Source organism: Stenella coeruleoalba, assembly GCF_951394435.1.
Source record: "Stenella coeruleoalba genome assembly, chromosome: 15".
Taxonomy (NCBI): Eukaryota; Metazoa; Chordata; class Mammalia; order Artiodactyla; family Delphinidae; genus Stenella; species Stenella coeruleoalba.
Genome location: NC_137161.1, coordinates 21216375 through 21229686, shown reverse-complemented (window position 1 = coordinate 21229686; position 13312 = coordinate 21216375). Strand labels below are relative to the sequence as shown.

At 50.7% G+C, this 13312-nt stretch overlaps 1 protein-coding gene across 1 annotated transcript in view; it reads right to left on the bottom strand.

The window, feature by feature from the left end:
- Positions 1 to 11982, bottom strand: part of KIAA1755 — a 40981-nt gene extending 28999 nt beyond the window's left edge. The window contains exons 1-2 of the mRNA XM_079943947.1: positions 11730 to 11982; positions 2629 to 2826 (exon numbers count right to left, since the gene is read on the bottom strand). Of these exons, the coding sequence (XP_079800073.1) occupies positions 2629 to 2826; positions 11730 to 11732 (201 nt within the window). The 5' untranslated portion in view covers positions 11733 to 11982. The remainder of the gene's footprint in view (positions 1 to 2628; positions 2827 to 11729) is intronic.
- Between the last annotated feature and the right edge of the window lie 1330 nt (positions 11983 to 13312).

Here is a 13312-nt window from a genome sequence, read left to right as displayed (position 1 = left end):
CAGACCCAATGTTCAACAGTGACACCACGTGGCAACAACAGAAACGACAGCTCCACCAGACTGCCAACAGGTCTTTCTCTACCTGACTTTTGGAAGAGTCTGATCTGATTCCTACAGATTGAATAAGTCCTGGATAATCTCATATAATTTGCATGTGTATATAGGAGACCTCCAGGGGGTGACGCTAAACTTCCTGTTAATTAAGCAGGTGCTTCCTGGAATTATTAATTGGGGAAATAATGTGATCTGACCATACTTGTACCTACCATGTTGATAAAACAGTTCATTTCAGTTACACTGCAGATTCGGCTGTCTCCAAGAAGCTTCATATCCATAAACCCCAAGAGTCTGTGTTACTCCAGCCTTTCCACATAGCCTTCTGCTGTTTACAACATCCTTTCCGTCACCTTCTCAGTGAACGAGACGAAACAGTCCAGAGGTATTTTGCAAATAGCAAAGCACCATAGAAATGACTGTTACGATCATCTTATTTGACACTCAGTAACTCAGTGGTGCAGGCAGTTCAGGAAAGTTCCTCAACTTTACAGATGAGGAAACCGAGGCTAAAGAATTGCCTCATGGTCACACAGCTGAAAAGTAGCGAAAGCAGGACTTGTGCCTAGACTTTCACATTTGGAGCCGGCTGTATCTGTCCTTAGTCCCTCCAGACCTCATTGATGGTGGCTGTCTGTCTGGGTGCTGGTGGTTATAAAGGCAGACTTTGAGGCTGGCCCATTCTTATTTCAGAGGGAGAAAGGAGACAGTGGGAAAGTAACAGCCAGCAGCTACTGAGCAATTACTTCATGCCAGGCTCTGGGCTAAGCTGTGTGTATCATCTCGGTGAGGTACATACATCCTGTGTTATTAACATTCCCACTTCCTACATAAGAAAACTGAAGCTCAGAGAGGTGACATAGATCCCCCAACTTCATAGTGATGGAGACTGGATTTGAACTTGGGGCATCTGACTCCTGAGGGCATACATGAATCCCACGCTACTACCCCCTGCTCTGAGACGACACGAATTCACCTATAATTACGATTAAAGTTAAAGATAATTGGAAATAAAGAAATCTAAATGTTGTGACCCTTGTCCCTAGAAGAAATGGGGAAAGAGACAGTGCAAATGCCGTTTTAATGGCCAAATAAAGGAAGCAGGCATTTGCACAGCTTGTCAGGGAGAAGAAATAAGGATGGGGAGGATATGGCTTAAATGATGTCAACATGGATATGTGGAAATTGGCTGCAATGTTTCAGTGAGACTCTTCCTTCTCCTAAAAGAACAGCAAATGTGTATGGAGCTATTTCTGTGTGTCAGGCACTGTGCTAAGTAGCTTAAATGAATGATCTATTTCCTTCCAGTTCCAACCATCTCTAATTCTGGCTCCTAAGCCTGAACTTTTAGCTGCTACATTCAATTTCTTTCTATCACTGAAATGACGCACACGGTCCCTCTGCTTATCTGTCCTCCCGATGTGCCAGGTCCCCGACAGGCATGAGCAACTCAGGAAAGGCTAGTAGGACCTAAGATGCTGTTAGCGATTCTTGACGCTGGGGCAGTAGGGGTGGGCACTGAATAACAGAAGAGTAGGGCAGAGTCAGCAACTCTGTGAAGGGTGTGGGTAAGTTCTAGCAGTGGGCATCTGAGGCTTTGGTCTCCAAAGGCCTCTCCTCACCCTTTCTTAAAACAGTCTCCACCCTCTGAGCTTAGAGGTAGGCGTATGACTCAAGAGTGGCCAATTCTGGTATCCCATTCCTCTGGCTGCAATAATTGGTCCAAGCATGGACACAGGATCCAAGCCTGGCCAATCTTGGTACCCCATTCCTCTTGCCACAGTGATTGGTCCAAGCAGGGACACAGGAGCCGAGCCTGGCCAATCAGGATCCTTCCTTGTGATTTTTCTATCTGCAGCCGATGGGGAGGAGTTCATTTTCCTGTCCAGAGTAGGATTTTGATCCTAGTACTGCCCTGGGCTCCAGCCTTGGGAAACACCTAGCCTGTAAGAATGATTCCGGCAAGCAGTAGAAGCAGAGACAAGAGACAGAAAGAGCCCTGGAGGAGTTTGATCAGCGGAACATCTCGGGCCTTGGTCCGAATCACCCTGTCCTGGTCTGAGTAAGGATCTGTCATTTGCAGCGAGTGAGTCCTGCCTAAAACACTTTTCTTTTCCCTTTGCCTCAGGAGAGGCCTCCCTGAGATCTGGGTTGAAGGAGTCTCCAGGGAAGAAAGTGAGAGTCCTGATGCCACAAGGGCTCCAGGGAAGGTCTAGGACATTCTCTACTATTTCCATTGGAGCTGCAGCACTTCAGCCAATACAGCCAGGTGATGCCCACAGTGCCAGTTCCTGGGGGCCAGAGAACCCACAAGGCTGGCCTCCCTCCCTGTTAGTCAAAGTGCAAACGTGATTGACTCCTAGATGTCAGAGCGTAAAGGGCCAAGTGACCTTCCTGTCCATTTGTGGGGCTGAAGTGTTTTTTGGAGAAAGTAATGACACCTGAAAGCCATCCCACGTCCCCAGTTCATGCCCTTCAACAACACACTCGCCAGCCCACCTCCTTCTCTGCTCACCTCCAGCCCCTGGCCTTCTGGGAGAGCTTGTCCCCTGCTCCCACATCCCTCTGACTTACACAGGCTGCTTCGCGCACTTGTTCACACAGGCGCTTGGCAGGGATCAGGAAATCCAGGAGGAAGTTCAGTCCATCGCCCCGGAAGTCAGAATCCAGGAGACGGAACACCTGACCCAGGATGGTGGGTGCTGTGGCCTCAAAAGGGGGATAGAGGCCCGCCAGGGCATGCTGGATGGCGGCATCCAAGGAGGGGGGGTCCTGTGGGGGACAGGAGGAGAGGATGAAAAGTGACAGTAGCAATAATAATAAGGGTAGGGGCCACTTCCTCTGACCTTCCTGACCTCAGATAACTAAGGCTCCTGCTAACTCTGAACTCCGCTGCTACACCCTCCCACTCACACACCCCCTGCAGCCACATTGGCCTTCTTTCCTTTTCTTCAAACATACCAGGCACAATCCCATCTCAGGGCCTTTGCACTGGCTGTTCCTTCTGCCTAGAATACTCCTCCTTAAGACATCCTCACTCCCTCACCTCCTGCAGATCTTTGCTCAAATGTCATCTGCTGATCCAAGGTGGAATAGAGGAACAGGGGAAGGCACCCAGGTCAGGGCCAGAGGGAAAGGAGAGGTCAGCATCCCCAAATGTCGCCACCTGGCTGACCTGCACACCTGCAGTTTGAAGCTGAGCCACCAGCGAAACCCAGCCTAGATGAGACAAGCCCCAGTCCACATGCAGACACATGAGTGATAATGAGTGATTGCTGTTTTATACCACTCGGTTGGGGTGGTTTATTACACAGCAGTAACTAACTGATACAAGTTGATACGATTGATGCGAGCTCCATCTTCATCCATCCAGGATGCCTCCTCTAGATGCTTACGGGGCACAGACCATCAATACATAAATCTAACTCAATAACCTCCTAAGCTTACCCTTCCCCCCACATCCCTACCTTAGTGATTGCCTCCCCATCCAGTCAGACTCCTAAGCCAGAAATCTGCTCATCATCCCGCCCCTTCCTCCTGCCTCTCCTGCCCACAGACAACCCTCACCACATCCTATACAGTCTTCTCCCCTCCATCAGCTCACCAACCCACTCTCTTTGCTCTGTTCGCCTGCCCCGCCCAGATCCAGGCCCCCATCACCTCTTCCACTGAATCACCTCCTCACTGTTTTTCCTTCTCTAGTCTCCCTCCTCTCCAGCATTTCTCCACCAGGACCCCAGGGTGATCTTTCTCAAATGCAAATCTGGCCTTGTCAGTCTCCTGCTCAAAGGTTGACACTGCCTTCAGAAAGCACCTGGCCACACCTCCAGCCTCACTGCTCTCCCTAGGCTTCTGCCACTATGACACACACGTTCCCTCCCTTGCCTCCAGGACTTTGTACATGCTGTTCCTTCCTCCAGGGACGCCTTCTACTTCCATTCCCACCAGGCTAACTCCTCATTCTGCTAGATCCAGGTCACCCCTCGTCTCTTCTAGGAGACTTTCTCTGATCTCCCACTCCCACCCTAGCTGGGTCAGGTGTCCTCATTTCTGGGCTCCCATGGCAAATCCCATGCTGATTTTTGTCTCCCTCGGTGGACCCCGGGCTCCCTGAGGACAGGAATGGTAAGCAGAATAATGCTCCCCCCCGCCCTGCCCACATCCTAATCTCTGGAACCTTACATGGCAAAGAGGAATTAAGGTTGCAGATGGAATAAAAGTTGCTAGTCAGCTGGCCTTAAAGTAGGGAGATGATTCTGGATTATCCAAGTGAGTCCAATCCAATCACAAGTGTCCTCAAAAGGAGAAGAGAATGCAGAAGGGGTGAGAGTCAGAAGGAAAGGTGACTGTGGAAGAAGCATCAGAGAGAGGCAATGCTGCTGGCTTTGAAAACGGAGGCAAAGCCAAGGAATGTGGGCGACTCCTGGAAGCTGGGAAAGGCAAACAGGTTCTCACTGAGAGCCTCCAGAAAAGAATGCAGCCCATCAGCACCTTGATTTGAGCCCAGCGAGGCCCACGTTGGACAGCTGGTCTATAGAGCTGCAAGATGACACATTCACGCTGCTGTAAGCTACTACATTTGTGGTCATTAATTTCAGCAGCAATGGAAACTAACACAGCCGGCAGGGACTCCTATTCTTCTAGGGTTTTCAGTGCCTGGCACGATATAGGTGCTCAGTGATGTGGAGGGATAAATAAAGTGTCCCTCTCTGAACCACACCTTTTCCATCTGTAAAATAGGCAAGTGGGACAAGGCCAGAGGGCCCCAACCAGGTGTGGTACTAGGATCCAAGGGTTGTGATTTTCGACTCTTAAAAAAGCCTGATGAAAGCCATTCTGGTTGCCCCAGACTGGCTGCAAGTTCTGAGTCTATCTGTCGCTGAAGGATGTAAAGGAAGATGAGAATAAACAAGAATCCAGCAGAAAGGGAGCTTATTCAGAACAGAAAAATCACTTTTTATAAATGAGGCCCCTGGAGACAGGGAAATAAAATAAAGACTTGGAGGGAGAGGAAGAGAGCCTGTCTCCATCCCAGAAAGATTCTAATGCCAGGCGGCTGTAAAATCGGAGACGCTGGCCCAGGGCATTTAGACAAATGTTGGTGTCACTGCTGTGTCCCCAGCAGCCACACAGAGCTGAGCACGAGTAGGCCCTGCATCGCTATCTACAGAATGAATATATGAATGAAGGAATGAAGGAATGTCTACGGCCCCCGTTCTGAAGGAAAGAGGGTCCTGGCACCGTCCTTGGTAAGCCCAGACACAAGGGTGACCCCCATAATAATGACAGTTTCGGGGTGTCTGCTATTCACCAGGCCCTCTACTCACATTCTCTTTCTTGGCCACACAACCATCCTAGGGGCAAAGTAGGAACATCCCATTCTACAGATAAAGAAGCTAAGACTCTTTATCTGGTCCAAGATCACAGAGAAGGGGAGAAAGACAGAGCCAGGATCCAACGCAGGTCTGGACGGGTCAAGTCTACCCTCTGCCTCTGTCCCTGGGTGTCTGCCTTGGGGCCACCACCAGCCACCAGCCTTGGAGGCGGCCTTCCCAGCTGTCTATCCTGCACTGTTTCAAGTGGGGCCCAATAATGATGTTTACCTCTCACAGACCAAGGCTTGCAGCCTGGAACGCCTTGGCTTTCGCACACTGGCTCAGCTGGCCGCACACTGTAACCATATAAGGGGCAGCCAGTAAAAAGGAAGAACGTTCCAAGTCAACGGGACTCCGAGCTGTTGGCCAGAGCATTACCTGCTACAGGCCTGAGCCCCAGGGGCTCATAAGCGGTCCAAGTATTGGGGGAAGCACACGGTGACGAGGCCCAGGCGGCTGCAGGGAAGAAAGCTGGCTACTCTCCACTCAAAATCAAACGGGCAGCCCAGCCCGGGACCACAGGAACCCAAACACCATCGGCCAGACGTGGGCCCCTCAAAATGATTTCCGTGAAACTTAATCGACATGTTTCCATTCCTCCCCCATGAGCGCAGCCCAGCCGGGCCTTTAACTGTTCCTCGACAGGAGCTGAGGCAGGAGATGGTGTGAAGCTGAGAAAGAAGTGGGTGTCACAGGCCAGAGCCAGTCTGAAGCCCTTCAGCCCCCTCCCCTGCGACTCAGGGCCAGAGATGGAGCCCACCAAGGGGGCTGGCACCTATATGATGCTCACAGACCTTCTGGACTGACCCACGGAACCTTGTATGGTGCCAAAGGGCACAGAAGAGTGTCTGTTCCCAGCAGTCCTGTCTGGGCAGGGGAGGAGTCGGAGTACAGGTGTTTGTAAATTTCTGATCAATGTCTTTGCAATGAGCCTCTATTATTATTGCCATCTTAAGTCTTATCAAGTAAAATAAACAAGTATGAAGTGCATAGGTTGATGCATTTTTACCTCTGTATGTACCGTTGGAACCACTACCCGGATGGACAGACAAGATTTCCACCACCCCAGAAAGAAGCCCCCTCCCAGGCCAAGCCCCCAGTCCAGCAGTAACTATTCTTCTGACCACTGGAATTGAAAAACAAATTCCCATGCAGTGTGATCTCCACTGTGTAAAAGTGTGTGTAAGCCGAGAGGCCATGAAATAAAGTGTTAACTGCAGTTACCCCTGAGGGCTGTGAGGGACGGGGGCCTCGTAAGTCACAGTTTTAATTTTCCTCATAGTTGCTGGATTTTCCAAACGTTCTGTTACCAGACTGTAGGGCTCTTATAATTGGGGGTGGGGATATAAAAGTGTGATTGTGTGTGTGTGTTTTTAAGTCTGGTTCCCTTTTTAAATGGTCTCACCAGATGTTGTTAGTTGGGCCTTCTGAGAGGTGGGCTGAACTCTTCTTAAAGGTCCAGATTTATCCATTTACTCCAACAGGCAAAGATTTTAGCATCACTTAGCATCGACACCTCCTAGCTTGGGAAGAGAGAGAACTGAGAAAAGCTGAGGTAGGCAGTGTCCTAGGGCTACTACCTTCAACCCCTGCTCTCCTCCGTGGCAGAAACGCCTGGGAAAGGTGAGATTCCACCCTTGACTCACTGAGTTATCTTAGCCTCAGTTTCCCCATCTGTAAAATGGGACCATTGGGCTTATCTATCTCTAAGGGCCCTTCCAAGTGGGGCCTTTCTAGAATTCAAGGTACAATCAGGTTCAGGAAGGTTTGGAACTGGGATGGTTCCCAAATGGGATCAGTTAACCCACCGTTGGTGAGAAAGTTTACAAAGGTCTGTCTCATCCATCTCCCTACTCGGGTCCAGGGAGGGTCTAAACCAGCAGCCACAAATACAAATGCCTACAGGCGCCTGAGAGTTGACATGGAAGACGGAGTTGGTCCAAGTGTGAGAAAATAACCCTTCTAGCCCCTTGGTCAGTGGCCCCTGACAGTCGGCCTCAGTGTCAGGGAAACAATAGGGAGTGGTGGGGCCTGGGGCACACACCGCATCTCATCAGCTCCAGCCGAGAGTTGCCTTTGCCCAGCATTGCCAGGTCTATTGAAATTTTAGTAAAACCTCCCCAAATTTTAAAGGTTGGCCAAACCAAACACATCTGTAAGCCAGATGCAGCCCAGTGGGTGTCAAGCTGTGACCACAAGGCTCAACTACCAGGGGGCCTCCTCTTGAACTTCTCCAGGCTGGAGAGTCTAAACCCAGCGTTCTGTTGCTCTGGCTGCCAGGAAGTTATTGCTCACATCCAACTAAGGCTTCTCCTGCTTTAAATCCTTTTTTGTGTGGGTGGAAGTATGAGTGAGAACTGGCTCCTTAATAAAACCTTTCAGAAACTGGAAAAACAACCCAGACGCAGTGAACTGAGAAGCAAGTGGGCGTTAGAAGACCCACATTCAAGTCCAGCTTTGTTATGTATCATCCGTGTGACCTTGAGCAAGTCAGTTCACCTCTTTGGGCCTTAGTTTTGTGTTTGTTCCTTTCCCTCTTATCCCTTTTGCCTCTGCCCTGGGGTTCACCATCCCCCACCTAAACCACATAAGGATAATAACAATTTTACTAGAGCTTCTTACTGAGCAAGGCTTCTGTGGCATGCCTTATCCTAAGAACCTTTTGTACATTCTTTTATTTCATCTTCCCAACAACTCTATGGGATGGGTATATTTATTCCCATTTTACAGGTTAAGAAACTGAGCCCAAGTAAATGGTAGAGCTGGAGTATGAACCTGCCCACATAACTCCCAGTTCCTCTGCCTCTTCCCCAGGCTCCCTGCCACCAGGCCAGGCTCCCCTTTGGCCACAATAATAGCCTTTCTAACACACAGATCCAACCGTGACCCTCTACTGCTCAACGATCTTGAGTGGCTCCCCATTGCCTGAGCAACTCAGCCTGGCATCAGTGGCCCATCAATCTACACCCAGCATACCCTTCCTACGTCTACTACACACAACACTGTAGCTCGGGGCTTCCCAAAGACCCATGCGTCGCATTCATGAGTTTTTCTCGCTGTTCACCTAACCTAATTTATTGTTTCCTTAATATTAACTATTTACTTCATGTTAGTCTTTTTGTCACTTCATTTTCAACTTAAATTTATTTGTATTTATTATCATGTGGCTGTGCTGTTTAAATCACTTCCTAGCACCCATTAAGATGAAAAGCTATATAAAAAATGTTCATCTAAGCGCCAGCAAAAGTCTCCCCTCCTAGGACCCATGGTGGGTTCCTCACTTTGGGAAGCACTGCCTGAACTCCCACTCACCCCTCCCCAGACTGAGTGAGCTCTTTCCCACCCTTCAGAGCCCTGCTCGACCCGCATCTCTTTTTCACGATACATGAGCTTCTAGGCAAAGGGACGGACTCCCATTACCCATCATACAGCACAGAATTCTCAGTGGATGGTCTGCCTTCACCAGCGACTGCAAGCCCCCCAGGCAGGGAGCAGGGCTGACTCATCTCCAGGCCCTGATCCTTACACGGGGCCTGGCACACAGTAGGTACTTTGGGGGACCACCATGAGGTAAGTACTTTGGCAATGTTGAATGAAATGAATTGGACTCAATCAGTTTTTCTCAAAGCATGCGATGGGATCACAGGTGGCCCACAAGACGATGTGGGGAGGACACGAACTTGACGTGAAATCACAGTAAGAAAGTTACTCCAATTCTCTCCCAGTCCTCTTGATGACACCAAAGAGAAAGTTCAGTGCCAGTATATCTTTTTTTCTTTCTTTCTTTTTTTTTTTTTTTTGCGGTACGCGGGCCTCTCACTGTTGTGGCCTCTCCCGTTGCGGAGCACAGGCTCCGGACGCGCAGGCTCAGCGGCCATGGCTCACGGGCCCAGCCGCTCTGCGGCATGTGGGATCTTCCCGGACCGGGGCACGAACCCGTGTCCCCTGCATCGGCAGGCGGACTCTCAACCACTGCGCCACCAGGGAAGCCCCAGTGCCAGTATATCTTGAACACCTCTCAGACACTTAGTTATTACTCCTTTTAAGAAAAAGAAAATCGTCCTCAGGCTTAGAATCATCCATGGCCAACTTGATCGAGCCAGAATTTTCTAACATATATTTGCCTTCATTGTATGTATTTTTACAGTTACTTTCTATTTATGACAATGAATACTGATTTTTCATGGTCATGATATAAAATTTCCTATTTAAATATATTTTTCAGTTTATAAAGTAAGTTGATTTAAAGAAAAATATTAAGCAAATAATAAGTAGTAAATTTTATAATTTTTTTATAATACCTCATCCAGTAAGTGGATATGCAAAATTTGTTATGACGATACTGAAACTTCAGAAATGTGGGATGGGATAAACCCTACATCCCTGTCATAAGATGTTCTGACCTTGGGCTGTCCCAGAACACTAAATAGCCATTAATCAAATTGCCCCACAAACATTACAACTATGATGGGTACCACGAAGGAAAGATATACAGCATGCTAGAGTGAAAGTCAGGGGAATCGGGAAAGGCTTTCCTGAGGAGGTGACATTTGGGTGGAGATTCACAGGATGAATAGGAATTCATTAGGGGAAGGTGCTCCACTTAGCAGGAACAGGATGTGCAAAGGCCCTGTGGCAGGAGGGAGCACGAAACACAAGAGGCTCTGAACCAAAGTCAGAGTGGCTGGAGTATAGAGGTGATGCCAGAGAGATGGGCAGGTGACTACCTTTAATATATTTAAAGACAAAGGTGGGAGGAAAACTTGTCTCACTCCCATTCAGAAAAGAATTGTTCACCCTTTGAGAGGAGCCACCCAGTGCCTGACCCTTGATCTGAGGGGTCTGGGGTTCAGCGAGGAATTTCTGGATTCGAAAACTAATAATTGGGTTAAGTCTGAAGCCAGGCAAAGTTTGGCAAACACTACTTGGTGCAGGTGGCTCTGGGGTGGCCGTGACAGCCGAGTCAGGCTCAGAATTCAGGCTGTCCTAACTGCCACTTCCTGGTAGAGTGACCTTGGGCAGTCAGTTAAGTTCCCAGAGCCTTGGGTCTCCATCTGTTGGGTGGAGACACCAGCAGGTTTACTGTTAGAGCAGGTGTGAGTTACGTGATCTCCCGCGTGTAAATTGCCCAGCTCAGCGCCTTGCCTGTGGTGAGAGGTGAATAACCATTAGCTTATGATGAGTACTGCCAAAGAGCTCCAAGAGTGACGTGTGTGTACACCTGCCCTGCAGTACACGGATTTAGGAGCCTGGTGTTGTAGTATGTCTGTAGTATGTATGCAGGCGTATGCTCATATTCCAGCGATCTGGGAGAGCAGGTGGACACGGCTCGTGTGTGAGAGGGCACGTGTAGTCAGCCGGGTGAGTGTTTGGATGCTCTCTGTGTGTACGTGTGAACACGTCTGTAGAGAATTCTGCGTGTGCACAAGTTCAACCGACACAAATTCAACCTGGTCGATCACAGTCAAGGGGCTAAAGCCACGACCTGTCCCCACAGCCCTTTTCCAAATCCCTATTGCTCCTGTGAACCGGCCTGGGGCTCCTCGGCCTGGCTGGAGCTGGGCTGAGATTCCCTGCTAACAGGCTTTTCTTTCATTTTCTTTTACCAGATATTGACACAAACACAAACACACAACACCGCGACCTTCTTGAGGTGCCAGCCCAGGAAGACACGGTGTGGGGTATTGCCCTCTGTCCTCCCCCTCCCCTAGGCCTACCTCCCCACCCAATTCCCATGGGAGCACCTCATGCCGGGCCAATGTGCAGATCTGACACTGTTGCCCTGAGTCTAAAGGATCAACACCACCCCAAGTTTTGGTGAGCAATTCCCTCCTCTCCACTCTGTACCCTAACCCTCCTTGCCCTGTGCTGCCTGACTGGGCTGAGAGGGGACTTTAACCCCCAACTCCATCCAAATTCGTGTGGCAACAGTGGGCATATCTGACCCTCAGCCCCAAGTCTGAAATGCATCACCACCCCAAGTTTGTCCAAGGCCCAGAGGTAGGTTTCCAGCTCCGATCTGTGCTATGGGATGGGGCCGTATCAAAGTTTACCAGACATCCAATCTTATTCCATCCACTTCACGCGTGGACAGATGGCGAGGACATCGTTGCCAGAGATGGATTCCTGCACCCTCCACCCTTCCCCTGCTGGTGGAGGCAGTTAAGCACAGACCCCTAGCCAGGAATTGAGGGTTGTCTCAGTGTCAAAGGTAGGGGGTCTGCCCTGGACATCCCCTCGAGGGCTGTGCCCCATCAAAAGGGGACAGAGCAAGGTGGTCCAGGCCTTGGCAGGCGTTACCATGGTGACGGGGTACAAGCGGTGGCGGCGGCGGTGGCGGCGGCTGCTCCTTTCCTGGGCGACGGCTCACTGGGTCCGGTTCGCGCGTCGGTCTGTCCGGTGCAGCCCCCGGCCCCCCGCCTAGCCCTGGAGCGGGCGGAGCGGGCTGGCCCTGGGCGCCGACCCCTGCCTCATTTCCGAAGGGAGCTGGGGAGACTGTGAGAGAGAGAGAGAAGGGGTGCGGGAGAGACGCGCGGAGACCGAGACTGGGGACAGGGAGAGACTGGAAGAGCCGCGGGCGGCGCCGGCCGGGCCATCACCGAGGGCGGCCGCAGGGGCGGGGCGGGCGGGGCGGGGGCTGCTCCCCTCGTGGGACCCGGCGGCGGCCAATGGCCGCCCCTCGGAGCCGGCGCCTTTCCCCCACCCCACCCGCCGCGGCGTGTGATGAGAACCAGACGCCCCCCTCCCTGCCCAGGGACGCGCGGCTGCCAAGGGGAACTCGAGCCGGCGCTGCTCCTCTCTCCTTCCCCGCGCTCCCGCCTCCCTTGTCTCGCAGCCCGCCCATCCCTGGGAAGCGCCCATTTCACAGAGCGAGGCTCCAGCCCAGTCCAGACACTGGGTGAAGCGCGTACTGACTTCGGATTCAGAGCAGGGGTCGAATCTCTTCCTCATGCATTTGCCCGTTGGGCCATTCCAGCAAGTCGCGAACTCTCGTAAGTCTCAGTTTCCTCATCTGTAAGATGGAGATGCTGATGATGATGGTGATGGTGATGATAGTACCTGCCTCTTAGATTTGGTGGCGAGGAGTAAGCATATGTCCCAACGCCCTTCCCCTGTGAAGCCCACCTACACCCCACCATGACCACCCAACTCGTGGCTTAGAGATGATGGAGGCTGTTTGTGGGTTCTGGTCTTGTTTCTTTCAAATAGTGACTGGCTGTGTGATTGTGGCCAAGCCATTGTTCCCTGCTAGGCCTCAGCTTTGGAGGGAGACTGGGAAACTAGACGGTAACTAAAGTTATTTCTGGTTGGATGACACTCGGATTCACCCATTACTTTATCAAACATTGTACCAAGCACTGAGCCAGGGCAAGACAGAGCCCCTGCCCTCAGGTAATGTACAACCTAGTGGGGAAGATTGTCAAGAAACAGAAAAACAGAAAAAAGTAATACCTGAGCGTGGGAACTGCTGATAAGGAAACAGACAGATGCTAGCACTGGGCACAGTAGGGGCCTCAGTCTAGAGCTGGTGGTCTAGGAAGGAGGAGAGAAGCCTAGATCTAAAGGAGGAAGGAATTAGGTGAAGAGTGAGGGAAGGGGTGGGGAGGAGAATCAGAGTTCCAGGCAAAAAAAAAAAAAAAAGCATGTACAAAGGCCCTGAGGTGGTACTAAGCTTAAAAAAATTGGGAGTAAGTGAAGAACTGAAAACAGAGTACAGTAGTAAGGGTTTAAGTTCAGAGTCCAAGCAACATTCACAGCCCATCTCCCAACCCACACAGGTTAACCAGTCTTTTAGCAGATAGAACCCGAGCTAGGAGCCATTCCATCTTGCTATGTAACTTTTAACAAGTCCCTTCGCATCCCTGGACCTCCATTTGTTCATT